This window comes from Myiozetetes cayanensis, unplaced genomic scaffold (genome assembly GCF_022539395.1).
Source record: "Myiozetetes cayanensis isolate MyiCay16 unplaced genomic scaffold, myiCay2020 scf16, whole genome shotgun sequence".
NCBI lineage: Eukaryota > Metazoa > Chordata > Aves > Passeriformes > Tyrannidae > Myiozetetes > Myiozetetes cayanensis.
Genome location: NW_026087270.1, coordinates 14190233 through 14205535, shown reverse-complemented (window position 1 = coordinate 14205535; position 15303 = coordinate 14190233). Strand labels below are relative to the sequence as shown.

The window sequence follows — 15303 nt, the reverse complement described above, 5'->3', positions numbered from 1 at the left end:
ACAGAGGGGAATGTGTTGCTTCCCTCACAGCTGCCTTCAGCTTTTCTGGCTTGTAGAACCCTGAAATTTTCCATGGGAGGAGCAGGTCCTTGCACGGCGGATGTGACCCTACTGATAACAAATGTGGTTTCCTTCTTCACCTCTTGTTGACCTGATAGAGATAGTGAACAACAGGCCTTTGGGGATCTGTAAACCAGAAGTAAAAAACCACTACAAGTGCAAGGATGATATGCAATAGGAACATGCTACTGCCAGTACCTAAACCAGCTCTGGAAAACACAACTGCACAGAGATCTCCTGTTCACAGTACGTGTCAGTCTGGCCACGTTTCCAGTTATTCAACAGACTGATTATTTTCCAGGAGCCACCACCTTTGTATTTGAAACCAGCTGATGATCTTTCACTGCCAGCTCTCAGGGCTGCCCCTGGTTAAAACAGTCATTAAAGGGTGACATTTCAGTCTAGCATACATTATGCCTGCTTGGTCTGAAATCCTTACACCCCACCCTTTCTCCTCTCTCGGGTTTAGCAGCGCTTGATACATTTCATGGAGTGTGACACAGCTGATTTGTTGAAAGGGAATTGAAATAGAGAGCAGCCTTGAACAAGGATGCGGTTTTGTTTTCTGTCACATCATCGTTGCTATGGTGACTTAGCAAGGATCTGTTTAGCACTCACTAGGTGTATCATGTTCTGGGCAGAAGTTAGGGATTTTTCAATATTCCTCAAACAGTTGTTTAACAGAAGTAGGTGTGTGTCTGGTCTTCTGCAATAAGTCCCTGGTTCTCTTACTGATGCTTCTGTGAGAAGGTGTGTGCTTGCTGTATTTTGGCTGGTGCTGTCCCTTCCTTGCTGAAGTAATTTCAAGGAGGGTGGATAAGTAACACGCCCAACTCATCAAGACTGTGGGGTATTTCTTCCCTAGGAGGGGGGTGTCATGGAGTGCAGTGGTAAATGTAAAAGGAGAACATGAGGCCTGCTAAGGAGTGGTCATTCTTACGAATCGGTCGTGCAGTTTTGGAGGAGGAGGAGGAGGATGCTTTTGGAGCTGATTCATTTAGCTGGAGTCAGGAAGTCTGAGCTCTTTTCCCACGTCTCTCAGGCTCCTCGTGTCACCTAAGGCATGATCGAGAGCATGGTGCAGCTGCAACCTTAACTGAGATTTTCTTCTTATGGGTTGGTCAGCGTGGGATAGTAATTCTGCTCCTTGAGCTCTGTACATTCGTTGGGAGGGTTTGAAGGCTGCAGCTCATGCTTGGAGAATTGCTGCTCCAACCAGAGATGCTCCACCTGTGGCAGGGGAGTCAAACCAGCATCTGTGGAAGTCTCACCATGTCTGGCAGGTTGTGTCAAACACCCCCTTCCCTCTCCCTGGGCTGGCCTGGGAGCAGCATTCCTGCCCGTGGGCGATGGTCTGGCAGATTTGGCCACCCCTTCGCTGTGGTTCACACTCCAGCTCTGCACTGGAGCAGCTGCACCTTGCAGCATGTCCTCATCTCTGTCAGCAGAGGTCTGAAAGCAGGAAACAGGGTTTGTTATTTAGGCATGACCTCAGAGAGAGGTCGTTCTTACGAATCAGTCACTACTGCACTAGTTCACCCTAGACTTTGGCTGTCATGGGTGGGTAGAGCCTCACTGAGGATTTGTGTCCAATGTACCAAAAAGCCCCCAAACCTGCCAAGCATCACTCCCAAGCTTGGAGATGCTTGAGAACAAAGCAACTCCAAGCAGAAATAATTTAGATCATCCCATGAGGAGACCTTTCCCACAGGTCCCTGGGTTAAGCACCCAATTCACCCACTGTACTCCTGCTCCTACACAGAGCTGGTGAAATCTTTTCTTATGGTCCCGATGCTTGAAACCACACTCTTATTGGTGGTTACTTACTGTAACACCCAACTCTGCCCCCAAAACTGCACAAAGGAATTTCTGGGTGTTTCCCCACTGTTAATCTGTCTGTTTTCTTACTGTGTTAATCTCAGTGAGAATAACATTGACTTTAAAGTCTTTCAAGTCATTATGACAAGTGAGCCTGGCAGTAAATTCTTCCATATCAAGAAAAAGACAAATTGCACTGTGCTGCATATTATGCCATAGTACTACTAATTGCTGAACTTGATAAATGCCTTCTGATAGGTTAATGAACAAAGATGTTAATTGCCCTTATCTGAAATAGCTGCATTTGCAGGGACGTTTTCTGGAGCCATGGATGTCTTCTAACAGAGATTTATTTCAAATCATCCATTGTTTTCAGCAGTTTCAGAGTCCATTACCCTTCAGTGTGCCAGCAGAATAGTCTCCACCCCCATCAAAGTTTTGAGAGCAATCAGCTCTTCCTACGTGTTATTCAGCAGGTCTGAATTTTATGTGGATATGGAAAACTTACATATAATACAGATGCTCAGCATTCTGGGCTACAGCAGGAGCATGGCTCATTCTTAAAAGCATCCAAGAGAGAAATAAATACCTGACAGTGGAAGAGCAAGGGTCTGGAATAGCCCCGTTTCCCCCCACCATCTGGAGTATCTAATTGGGAAAATCATTCTTTGTTGTTGTTGTGTTGGTGGGAGCTGTCAGTCTAAATATGTTTTAATGCAAATAACTATCTCTGTTTGTAGAATTCATCTTTTCCAGACGCTTTCTTTGGGAAATATGCAGCTGAAGATTTAGTACATTATTATGTGAGTAAGTGCATACAAGCCTCGTATTAACAATGGACGTCATGTTTATTCTTTCCCTTTTAGAATTTCCCATGGAAACAAGTGGGCAGATTTTTGCATTATTGAGTAGTTTGCTGCTGCTGACTTTTCCCAGAAACACGAAGAGAAAACGAGTCTTTTGCGGGAGCCTACATGTTCTTCCAGTTTTGGGAGCACTGGATCCCCCTAGGATTTGATTTGTAGTAGGTTTTGGTGTGTGGCTATTCTGGTGCAAAGTTGTTTCAAAGCTTTATGATAAATAAATCTTTATGGAGTTGAAAAAAAGACAGAGTTCTCACTGAGGTTAAAACATACCTGATTTCCCAATGGAGAAGCTGAATGTTTCATTAGAGGGCTAAAGGCTAATGTGAAGAGAAAAGTATTTCCTTGACTTGGGGTTTTTGTTTGTTGAAATAAATTGCATTTTCGCTTATGAGTCTCCTACAGTTTTTCAGAACATGTTCAACAGCAAATAGGCAGAAATTCAAACTGTAACTGTAAATCTGTAAGCTGACACTTGTAGATTCTCTGGCCAAAGTTTCCAAAGTCAGGATTAATTTTGTAGAGTGAAGGAGAAAAGTCCATTATCTTGCTTCGTTTGTTAGATTTCAGACCTTGCCAAGAAATACAAATCTCCTTTCAAACATGACAGATATAAAAATAAGAGTTACTATTTTCTCAAATAAAGGCATTTTCAACTGAACTTGATGTATTGCTGCTCAAAGATGCTGTGGCTTTAGACTATCTCATACCAATAATTAGACTGAAGTATTCAAGTCCTCGGCTCCCCCTTACTCATGATGTGCTGCCCCTAAGTTTTGTTAACATAATATTTTCTATTTCATGTTAGAAATAGGGCTGAAGGAGCTAAAAAGTAATCTGGCAAAAGCTGGATGTGTTCCCTGATCTGCCTGACGCCACAGCCAGACAAATATTTGTACGGGCAGAGACAAAGTGGGTGGATGGAGGTGGGAATGCTGCTTAAGAGTGGCATTGATGCCAGATGCTTCGTGGTGACCCACTGAGGATCTGTCTCGTTTTAGGTGTTTTCAAATCTCTGAATCCACATTTCTGGTCTTATGTGTTGTTCTCATTTGAATTTCCCATGGAGCGACCTCGGGGTGAGGATGCAGCTTCTGGGGGTGGGTGCAAACAAGATCAGCTGCAACATGAGAAGGTGCAACACTTGCACTGCTTATTTATCAACCACAATGATTCACCGTGATTGGCATTTACATACCTGGATATCAAAATAACCTGTGTTTTAAGAGGAACCAGTGACTCAGGCTGTGGTTTTACCCCAGGCCATTTCCTGATAAATGGCTAAACTGTGCCTGGTCTTGAGAAAACACAAGTGGGGAACACGGCCCTGTCCTCGTGTCTGTGTGTGTGGAGAGATTAGGGAAAGGACACCTTTGTGTGGGGCTGACCTTCACCTCGTGAGTGCTGTGGTCTCTGTGAGGAGCACCACAGCCTTGTGAGCTCTGGGGAGCCTCAGGTCTGAGGACAGCTCTGTTTGCAGTGCTTCTTCAGAGCATTTCTGCACAGCCCTGAGGTGGGAGCATGGTCTTCAGTGCTGGACAGCATCCAGAAGCACAGTTTCAAGGAGCTCTGTGCAGCGATAAATCACTTTGCTCCACACTTTCTTGGTTGCAAAACAGAGGTGAAGCTGCCTATAGTTGGTGTTTTCAGAACTGAAAACGTTTCACTTCTTAGAACATTGGTGTTTTTAATGAAGCAGGAAAAATGAGTCTTGCTTTCAGGGATTAAAGTATATTTGGGCTACTCATTTTTTGAGTAAGATAGCAAACAACTGCAGTGAAGCTTTATGTGGAGTATGGCTGGATAGAATGTATGGAAGTGGGCTCATATAATGCTATATAAACTACCTCATTGGCTGTCATTTGGAGACATTAACCATCTGTATAATTCCGTGTTATGCTTTAGGTAGTCTTTCCATCCTTTGCAAACTGCAGAACTCTGTGTTCCTCCATTTTCCATAAGGAAAAGGACTGTCCTGTGAGAAGAGGTGTAGCCATACTTTCGTATGGCTACAGAGCTGTGGTTGGACTGGATCAGTTGTCTTTAATGCTGTTTAAGTGGATGGTTTAAGGTATAGAGGAGGCTTCTCTTGGGAACAGATTCTGTGAGAATTCTTCAAATCCTCTTTGAAGTTAATGGAGGGTATTAAGGGCAGTGAGCACCTTCTTAAAAGAGAAATTTAAATTACTTTGATTCGTTTCATTTTGTATTTGCATCAACTGGTCCTGGGTTTCTCCCTTCTCCAGTCTTTCCGAGCATGTTTTTGATAACTTTGCCCCCCTGAGCATACTAGATTTTATGTTGGCTGTTTTGATATTTTTTTCCCTGAGTGTTGTAATGCTGATTACTGAAGGATCTTGGGCCTTTGGCTTCCTGTGAGGATGAGATAATTACCCTCCAGTAGGCAACGCATGACGTACAGTATCAGCATTAAGCCACTGGGATTCCAGTCACTAGTGTAGAACAATATTGTGGGTAAATGAATAAGCAGGAGTTTATCATACTTCCTGCATAACAAGGTTTTCTGTTAAAGAGACAGTGAAAATTGTTTTCACCAAGGGCTGGTACGAAACGAGCGCTGCTGCGGGAGCCGCTACCGAGAAAGATATTGAGGTTGAGTTGTGTGCCTCGCTGGGTTATTCTTGCTGAAAAGGCAGCTGAATTCTGGTAGCAGCAAAGGTGGGTGACAGGGCTGTCACTGCGTTTTTGGCGGATGACGTTCATGGGCTTATGAACATGTATGAAGTGTAGAACTTCAAAGGACGGTTCCCAGATGCACCACCTACTTAACTTATGGAAGAATGTTGTACCAATTAGAAGCAGAGACGTTCTGAATGCAATTTGCTTGTTTCACACTCGCCCCCAGGAATCCTGTGTTGTGATTTTAGGAGCTGGCCCTGTTTGACCCTGAAATACATGTGGTTTCTTCCTTGCCTTCTTTATTTCAAGGCTGTCAGTTAAAAATATCTTATGTATTGGGTGCAGTGGGAGTAAGTTTGAGAAGTTGAAGTTATATGTAAACCAGTAATAGTGAGAAAATAATTCATAAATGTAATGAGCCTTATTCTTTTGCAAGACACGGTCAAGCCAATGGTTTATTCATTAAGTGGGGTTATTTTTTCTTGGTTGGAAAATAGTTTCTCTACCATACCCATACTGATCAATTTGCTAACAAAACAAAGTAAATGATGTCTCCAGTAAATAGTCAACTACTTAAAAAATTCCTTGCATAAAGTACAATGAGTGTACACATACTCAATAGACACACAGCTAAAGATCTGTGTATTAATTTATGTTTAGGACATAATTTTACATGTGCTTGCACAGATACACTTGCATTTCAGCTTATCTCAGAGATAATTGTGCTTCTGCAATGCCTAAGAATTACAGGGATACTAATAAGGAGTTTGTTTTCTTGCAACTGTCACTTTATGTTGTGCATGTAATTGCAAAACTCAGTTGCTTATTTATGTTTTAATTGTGGTTTCCACTGGGCATCAGCACTCAGTGCAGGAAAGCAGTACTTACATATAGGCTGAGATGAGTTGGTTGGTTGCTCTGCTTTTGCTTGAGTCTAAAACCTGAGGGCTGGATCTTTGGAGCCCCGAGAACCACTGTCAAATGTAGGAGTCTAGATCTTGATTTATGTGCTTGATCAGACTTGCAGCTGGGGAGAAGAACGAGAATGTGGGGAGTAAAACTACCTTGCTGTAGTCCAGTGCTGTTCTCCCTGTGCGATTGAGGTGCTTCTTCATACATTGAGAGCACGTTCATGGCCAGACTCCTCCACAGCCCAATTCAACTTGAAATTAAGTTCCATTGATTTTTGGGCCCAGGGCAAATTTTGCTTTCCAGTTAGATTTTGCAGGTATTTTCAACATCCAAGAGAAATTTTGATAGCGCTGTTCTTACTTTGAAATTGTGAAACTTCTGGCGACTAAGTAAACATGTTTTTTTTTTTTCCTTCTTCTTTCTTTTCTTGCAGCCAACTGGGTACATGGAAAACTCCATTTCCTACAGTGCTATTGAAGATGTTCAACTGCTCTCCTGGGAGAATGCCCCTAAGTACTGTTTACAGCTCACGATCCCGGGGGGTACTGTCTTACTGCAGGTACAGTAAACACAGAAGTACAACTTTCTTTCTCTCTTACTACGAATCTCCTTTAACTTCTGTTTCCTATGCACGAAATCTTAATTAGATGGGCTCAGAAAAGGCAGAGAACCCAGTACAGTCAAATTATCTAACCACCAGAAAATTTGCTCAGCGTGATAGCTCTGAAGCTGTTCGTGTTGTTCAGCAGTGAGAATGGAAGTTTTGGGCCGCAGTGATTAAATCTTCTGGCTGATTTTATGCAGAAAAATAGTGCTCTGTGGATAGGCACATTGATGCAGGCCTGGAACAATTGTGGTTTTTACATATTGCCCTATTTCTGCATGGAAAAAGTTACAAATTCCATCCCTCTGTTCATATAGGAAACCCCGAACTTGCACTGGAACTGGCAGATATCTATTTTTAAAGTATTTAATCTCCACTGAAAGATTTCAGTGTATTTCTATGGATACCTATATATGTTACTTCTCTAAGTGTTGTTTTCAAACAGAAGACACTCTGTTTACATTATTTCAGATTTCTCCATCCACTTATGAGGCTTTATAGGCTTTCTTAGATCAATGCAAGTTTTAATGACAGAAAAGCACTCCACAGCACTGAACTTTGGAAATACTTTAGAGTTAAGTAGGAGAAGCAACTGAAAACCCAGCTACAGGGCCCCCAAAGAACTTTGAAAGGTCATAACTTAAAAAGAGTGAATTGGCTTCAACTTAACTCTTACATGGTTCTCTCTCCTGTTTCTCAGTGTTGTTTCAAAGATACAGCAAAGATCTGTTACCCTTTGGGATTTTACTTTTTCAGTTGATTATGCAGCCGTGACTATTGTGTATCTGTATTTCATGCAGGTAGGACTGTAGACAGACTGGGTGAGGAATTTCTGCAGAAAATTTGAAAAAAAGATCAATTTAAACTGTGGATAACTCATAAAAAATTAAAGAAATATTTTTTCTTAAAAAGTATGAGCAACTTCAAATGATTGATCACAATAAGGCCTGTGCATTCAGGTTTGTACACACACACACTCTTTAACTGTCTCACTTTTACACAAAATGTAGTCCACTCTATAAAAAGATGGGAATGTATGGAGTGAAACACTTCATGTTTGATGACCATGACTGCTGGACCATTTGTCCAAGAGGATCATGGCACACATTGCACTGATCCACGGTGCACGGGCCAGCATTTCATTATTTGGTGGTGGTGGGTTGTTTGCTGAAGCCCCTGGAGGGCCACAGAGAGGTGACACCCCCTGTATCCAGGGAGGGTTTTGTTGCAGCTCTTCTGAAATGGCTCTGCCTGCAGATCCAGAGCAGAATAACCCAAGTGGTATCACTCCAGAACCCAGGGCAGGGTGCCAAGCTGGTCTGTTCTCCGTACCACAGACCTCTGTAGAGATGTGAACAGCAAAATGCACTCTGAGCTGGTAAGCCAGTGTGACTAACAAACACTGGGCTGTGCTAATTTAGGTCCAGCTCAGCCCAGCTCTGCTTTGCCTGCATTTCAGACAGGCTGATGTGCCTGGCCCTACACGGAGCTGTTCAGCAGAATCCCAGAGAACACAGTCCCTGACTTCAGCCCTTCACAGGGTGCCTGTGCTTGGCATTTGGGATAGTTCTGGAATGTCATAAAAATATCACAGGGTTTTGATGGGTTTTGACATGGCAAATATGTTTACACTCTGAAATGGCTGGAGATGTTCATGGAAACATCCATGGCCACATCCTCTGTGGAGTGTATTTCTGGAGCTCCCTTTCCTGTGGTGTAATCCTGGGGGTTGTAGCCATTCCCTCTTTCTAATCTGAAAATGGTGCAGTTAAGTAAGTTTGGGGTGAACATCAAACTCTGTGGACTCTCTTGGTGCATAGGTGGGATTTGTGTATCTTTTCTCATGTCCTTTGAAGCACAGGCACGTGTCCCATTGCACATGGAACATATGGAAGTGCCTCTGCTTAGTGAATTTCTGGGGCTCAGAATGACTTACTGATTTTTGGGTATTACTGTAGGGAATCTGAATTTCAGACAAGCTGCTGCAAGTCCACTGATGTCCTCATTCCCTGGTTTGAAAAACCTCTGCTGTACATGACATCAGGGAGGGCAGGGAGACAAGCCAGGGTTTCCCATCAGCTAGATTAGGGTCCTCATTATTGATGAAATCTTCTTTGCCTCATCTGTTAATTGAATTAATTAGAGAGAAAATAATTTATGAAGCAGATTCTTTTTCTGGTGATAATTTTGATACTGCTTTTCTTTTTTCCCCTTACTGGTGGTAGCATTTATGTCTGTATCTGTTTGAACAGATGGAATAATTACACCTGCCTTTCCAAATTCTGTTTCTACGTCTTTATTCTGTAGTTTATGGCAGCTGCCTTTATGGGACTGCTTATTAGGAAACAAGATAAAGCTTGAACCCACAGCTCCCTGCTGACTTGAAAGGAAATGGGTAGGGTGGACAGACTGTCATCTGCAGCAGCCTGCCATTTGATTTTTTAGAAAAACAAAACCAAAAAAACAACCAACTAACCAAACCCAAAAATAATTGGGTTTGTGAAAAAGTGACCTCTTAGCATGGATACTTTGGTACTTTCTACAAAAAGACTGATGTCTTTATGTAACCTCATAGGAACTGATAAAGAAGCAGAGTGAGCTGGACTTCTGTTTACTGCTGGCTGGCTGAGCAGACAGGATCAGGTTACATTAGAACTATGGGAATTTCAACATAATTGAAAATACAAACTTTAAAAATGTTTTCAGTATGACTTGGTCCTTGGTACTGCCTCGATCCATCAAATGTGGTCAGATCAGAGGGAGTGTAAAATTAGATTTCCCTTCTACAGTTGTAATGTGTGTTCACCAATCCAAAACAGTTCTCAAAGTTATGTTTAGTCTGCTCAAGAAATCAAGTTGCAAAAACTGGATCTATGAAGTAGTTGAGTTCAGTAGAAATTCTCTAAAATATGTGACAAAGAGCAGAAGTATCCACAAGACTCATTCACTGAGGAGCTGGGAAATGGAGGTGCTGAGAAAGCAGCCCTTGCACAGCTGAGCTATTTCCAAGAGACTTCAGTACTTCTTTGGGAAATTATGGCTTCCAGTTTTTAATAAAATAATTCTGCCCTGCTGATCTGAGCAGCATCATGTTCTGATGTCATGTCCAGCTCTAGTATCAGGAAGCGTGTGATAATGAAACAAGTCAAACTAGTCCAAAACGTGTTACCCACTACTGTTTATTCTGAAGTGCACTTTTGGTAAATTTTTATTTTCTTCTCAAAAAAGATTTAATGTAAATGAGGTGTGTGTGTGTATAATATATATATATATATTGTTTAAATGAACTGTTTTGATAATCCCCAAATAATTTCATATTTTTGATTAATACAAATTTTATATTCTGATCTGTATTTTTGCACATGCTGCATTGCAAATTCTTAAGTAGCATGGGATATTATTGACATGATTTGACATAAAATGAAACATTTTAGTACTTCATGTTTTCCCAATTTCTCATTTTAAGAAAAGTTTAAGATTCAACTTCTGCTTTGCTGCAGGCATCGTGGGTTTATGAAAAGCTGGTCCTGTGTGACCTGATCTTCTGTGATGAGGTGACCTGCTTAGTGGATGAGGGAAAGGCTGTGGAGGTTTATATTGGCTATTAGGAAAAATTTCTTCACTGAAAGTGTTGTCAAGGCACAAACTACCCAGGGAAGAGATCGAGGTATTTAGAAGACCTGTAGATGTGGCGCTTGGGAACACGGTTTAGAGGTGGGCTTGGCAGTGCTGGGCTAATGGTTGGACTTGATCTTAGAGATCTTTTCTAACCTAAACAATTGGATGAGAAATGCCCTGAGAGAGTCCCAGTCCGTGTTCAAGTTCTCATCCCCTCTCTGCTGTCACCAAGGTCTATTTCTGGCTCATTACTGCATGGTAATGAGTCAGAGAGGGAAGAGTGCCATTACCTTTCCTTACATCATCCTGATGCCCTCCCATAGCAATACTGACCCATCCCAGCCCATCTGAACACGACACCTGACAAGCAGCACCGGAGGTGATGCAGCTCCTCTTAGGAAATGGGATCCTGATAACAGGATGTGTCCACCTGGGTTTCACAGGAAGACTTGGTTCTCAGGCAGCATACAGCTTAATCCAGGCTGGGTTCACGTTGAAAAGTCACCTCCATGTGTGATTTGCCTCCCACTCAGTGTTTGTTGTATGAGCACAGGTGTGTTTTACCACCCAGCATTTGGGGTTCTCACTGTCCCTTGTGGGAGTCCTGGACAGTCAGGTTTCTGAGGATCATGGGCTATCAGTTTTCTAGACATGCTGGGGGCTTGTGTTTTCTTTCCTCCTGCCAAATGATGTGGTCCCTGGATCCTTTTTTTGTGAGCAGCAATCAGCTCTCACAGATTTTCTTTCTTTCCTACAGCTGGGATGGCAGGTGTGAAAGAAGGTGTTGTGAAGCTGGCTCATAGGCCACAAGCTCTTCAGGCCAGGAAATGGGAGCTAAATTTAGCTTTTGATGAAGTGTGAGCTCTTTAGTATCAGTAATAGCTGGGCCTCCTTGAGCTGGGCTAGACTTCTGCTCTTCTGCTTTCCCTTTGTAAAGCACAGAGTGTGATTATGGTATTGTGTGGATGATTATGAGGAGGATGCTGCCACTGATAGTGAAATAACTGGAATAACCTTTTGAAAGAGATTGGAAAAAAGAAAAAACACCCTTACAGTATAATTTCATGAGCTGCTTAGCACCAAATGTAGGAAGAGTCCCAGGGAAAAGGCTTTGGTATTTCAGTCCTGACAGTGCTGTCTGCTTTCCCATGGTGTCCTTTCAGCCTTAAAGCCACCACTTCCATGCCTATCGCTCGTGTTGTTTTATTCATTTCTTGGCAATCGAGTGCAGTCAGAAGGAAAAACAAACAGAACAGGAAGCCTTGACAAACACAACAGTCACACGTTCAGCTCGGTGCTCGGACACGCTGTTTGTGCCAGGGAGTCCCCACGATAAGTGTTTCCACTGGGTTTTTAGTAACATTTTATTTTAGTCTCCTTGGAGAACCTGGCTTTTGTTTTAAGTGCCAGTCCAGCCAAAACTGCCGGTGTGGAGAGGTCATGCAAGGACCAGAATCCAGCAGAGACGGGGAATATTTTAAGGAGGAAAACAGTGTTTCTAACAATTACCAGCAACTCTGTCCGTACCCTGGGTTAAGCCAGGAGAGTGGCAGCTTTCACTTGAAGGCCTGCCCGAGTCTTGGAGGTGGGACACTGGATTTGCATCAGCAGTGTGAAGGTTTTGTAGAGTCTGCATGAGGCAGTGTGTGTGTGCCACGGGCCTTGGCTTCCTGCAGCCTTGGGCCGCTCTGCTCCGCTGACAGTGAACTGGTGCACAGAATCCTGCAGCATTTTATGAGTCCCAGTAATGAATATCAGCTGGAAAAAAGCATAACAAACCCCCATCCTGCTGGCCACAAAGCAAGCGAGGGAGAGAGAGAGGGAATCACAGAATAAACCCATGAAGAGTCCAAACCAGAATGTGGATCATCAAGCCCCACCTGTTGCCACATCTTTTCGGATGGCAAAATCCCCTGGAAGGGTACACGGGAAGGACGCTCCTGCAAGGAGAAACCTGGGAACGTTTTGCTGCATGGACAAGCCTGTTCTTGCATTCTTCTGAATTATTTTTGTTACTGTGCCAGTAACAAGGGGTGCTGTGGTGGTAACTTACTGTTAAAGGGAATGGGAAAGGTCTTCCCCATCATTTCTGGAGGAGCTGGTTTCTTGCAGAGTTTCAGGTGTTCTGTTTCTCAGCAGCACGCAGGTTCCTGTGTTGTCTCCTCCTTACCTGGGTGGAAATTACTGCAGGGGCTGTAATGCTGGCATGAAACAAGTGTTCAGTTTCCTATTTTTATGAGCAAAAAGAAAATCTGCTTTTAAAATGTTACACTGCTTTTTAAGAAAAACGTGTGTTCCCACCCACTGACTAAGAAATGAAGTAGTTTGGGTGTGGGGAAAATACTTCCCTTTCTGAGCAGAGGTGTAAATTTACTCATGTTGACCAAAGCTTTGCATATGCAGGCATTTAATCTCTTGCACCGTTTTCCTGTGAGCATTTTAAAGCTGATGAGATTAAGCCTGTGAGGAAAGTTTGTACTGCAGGTGATCCCAGGTGGCTTTTCCTTTCTGACTGAACATTTGCACCCCAAAAATGAGAGATATAAAATCCTTCAGAACACAGTTCCAGGATCAGTTAATCTTAGAAAAAATACTGCCAACAGTAGGCTGTCTTAAAGTAGATATTCTTCCTCATTGGAATAATAAATAAACTGAAAGTAGTTTGAATCTTCTTGCACCTTCTAAGAGTTTTACTCCCAAGTTTTCCTGTTTTCTTAAGTATTTTTCTATTATGTTGTGGTTGTGCAAAACCAACATGAGGAATTGATTGTGCAAGAAGCTCAGCTGGACTGTGTGCCACCCAGAACCCTGCCAGAGCCACTGCCTTTGAGAACAAAATTCTTAGCAGAATTGGGGCCTAAACATACTGAACACACAGGAGGCCTAAACTATTATTTTACATAGATAAGTTTAAAAAAATTCCATTGTACTCCAGTCCTGTCTCACTATTAGTGCCAATAGCAGGCAAACATTTCCAGGTTGAAAGTTTTTTAAGTTGGAAAGGTGTAAGATGAATGGTGTGGACTGGATCAACTGTGTGGGCAAGGCTGAGAGTAAGGAAAACTCTCCCCGTGCTGTCAGAATGCCTAAGGAAAGCCTGGGTTAAAGTCTTTTGTGTCTCATTTTCTCCTTTTCATTGTACCCTAGGGCTGTATAAATATAGTAGCCAATGCCCACAGCTGGAGTAGAAAACCTAGGTGTCAGTTCTGAGGAAATACATGAATTCAGTGCAGAAGGGCTGGGTTCCATCAATGCACAGCAGATGAACCTGCAGATGTGTATGTGCAGCCCCGTAAATGAATTGTAGTTCCCTCTGGTGCTTTACACTTCGGTGCTCATTGCTCCAAACTTGAGAAGTGTTGTGCCCAGTAACCCAGGTGCTTGAGTAGGTCAGTGCTTGCAGAGTTGGCCATCAGCTGGACAGCTGAGCACCCCTAAAAGCCTGGGGGCTCTTCTCTCATCCTGGCGTGCTATGAGCTCACTGTTCTTTCGGTAAGAAGGAAATATTCCCTGCAGTTCCTCTCTCAGTGTAAGCCTGAAAATGAGGAGGGAGGACTGAGGGGCCCAAGAGCGAGCTCTTTGTTGTCCTTTGTAGAAGATCTGGTGTTTCCTGCACGTTGCTGTGGTTTTGCAGCTTGCTGGAAGGCGGAAGGGTGCACTGGGAGGATAGTCCCTGCTGCCTGGGAGAAGTGGGGAATGCTGGTGTCAGAGACAGCTCCCTCCAGATAACAGTGGTTGGGTTAAAGCACTCAGTCCATCTGTGTCAAACAGGGTGGAAGGAGTGCTGATGAAATGGCTGTTGACTTTCCAAGTGATCATTAACAGAAGTGTGGGGATTCCCTAAAGGTTTGGTTTTCCATTTTCTGTTCCCTTTTTCTCCTGTCTTCATTTTCCTTGGCCTTGAATGACAGCCTGAGCTCTGAGTGTTTCTGGTTTTAGAGTGGTTCAGAGTCCTGACTTGGATCCAGGTGCAAGTTTGCTTGATCACTTCTCTATACTAATACAATAATTCTACATGCAGGCAGTGCTTATTCCCACACTTGGAACCCGGTCACTTTGCTAATTTTACTTTTAAAATGCCTTTCATGTATCGTTGCCATTGAGTTACACAAGTCTTTCCTTTGCCAGTTTTGCATTGGTGTCTTACAGCATTCTCCATTTCTGTTCTCCTCCACTGTTTGCAGTCCACTCGTGTCTCCTGCTCTGCGTGATGCTCTTTGACCTCGTTAATAGCTAAGGCTCCAGCTGGTTGCACAAGCTACCTACACATAATATTTTCTAATTATTTGCAGTGGTCTTACAGTCTGCAGCTACTGATGTCCCTAAAGCAGGAGAATAATTAACACTCAACAGTCCCCATTTTGGGCTTCAGTATTTGCTCTTACTTTCAACTTCAGTGTCAGACCATTCCAGGGACTGAATCAGGTTGACATTTTGCCTCTTTGAGTGAAGTACTTCATCCCCCTAGAGTAATTTGGGTTTTATAAATGTAAATAACAGTATCTTAGTTTGCCTTGCTCCTATAAACTCAGTCTACCTCATTTTTTTAAGGAAGTGAGGGATGTGCACCTTGCAATATTATTGGTATTATTGCTTGGTTTACAGCAAGCCTGCAAAAACTTTCAGTTTGACTTATTCTTTAAAGGGCTTTGATGCAGCAATTGAAAAGAAGGTCTTTTGTTCTCCTTCATGAACCAGTCTTCTCCTTAAAAAAAAAAAAAGATTCAATTGAAATTGAATCCTTTGAAGAAGTCTGGTGGGGTTTTAAAGCATTTTGTCTTAGGTAAG

General features: G+C 42.9%; 1 protein-coding gene across 1 annotated transcript in view; it reads left to right on the top strand.

The window, feature by feature from the left end:
* The window catches only part of CMIP (c-Maf inducing protein), a 129717-nt gene that overhangs the window by 61910 nt on the left and 52504 nt on the right, over positions 1 to 15303 (top strand). Inside the window, exon 2 of the mRNA XM_050311099.1 lies at positions 6727 to 6852. Coding sequence (XP_050167056.1) covers positions 6727 to 6852 — 126 coding nt within the window. The remainder of the gene's footprint in view (positions 1 to 6726; positions 6853 to 15303) is intronic.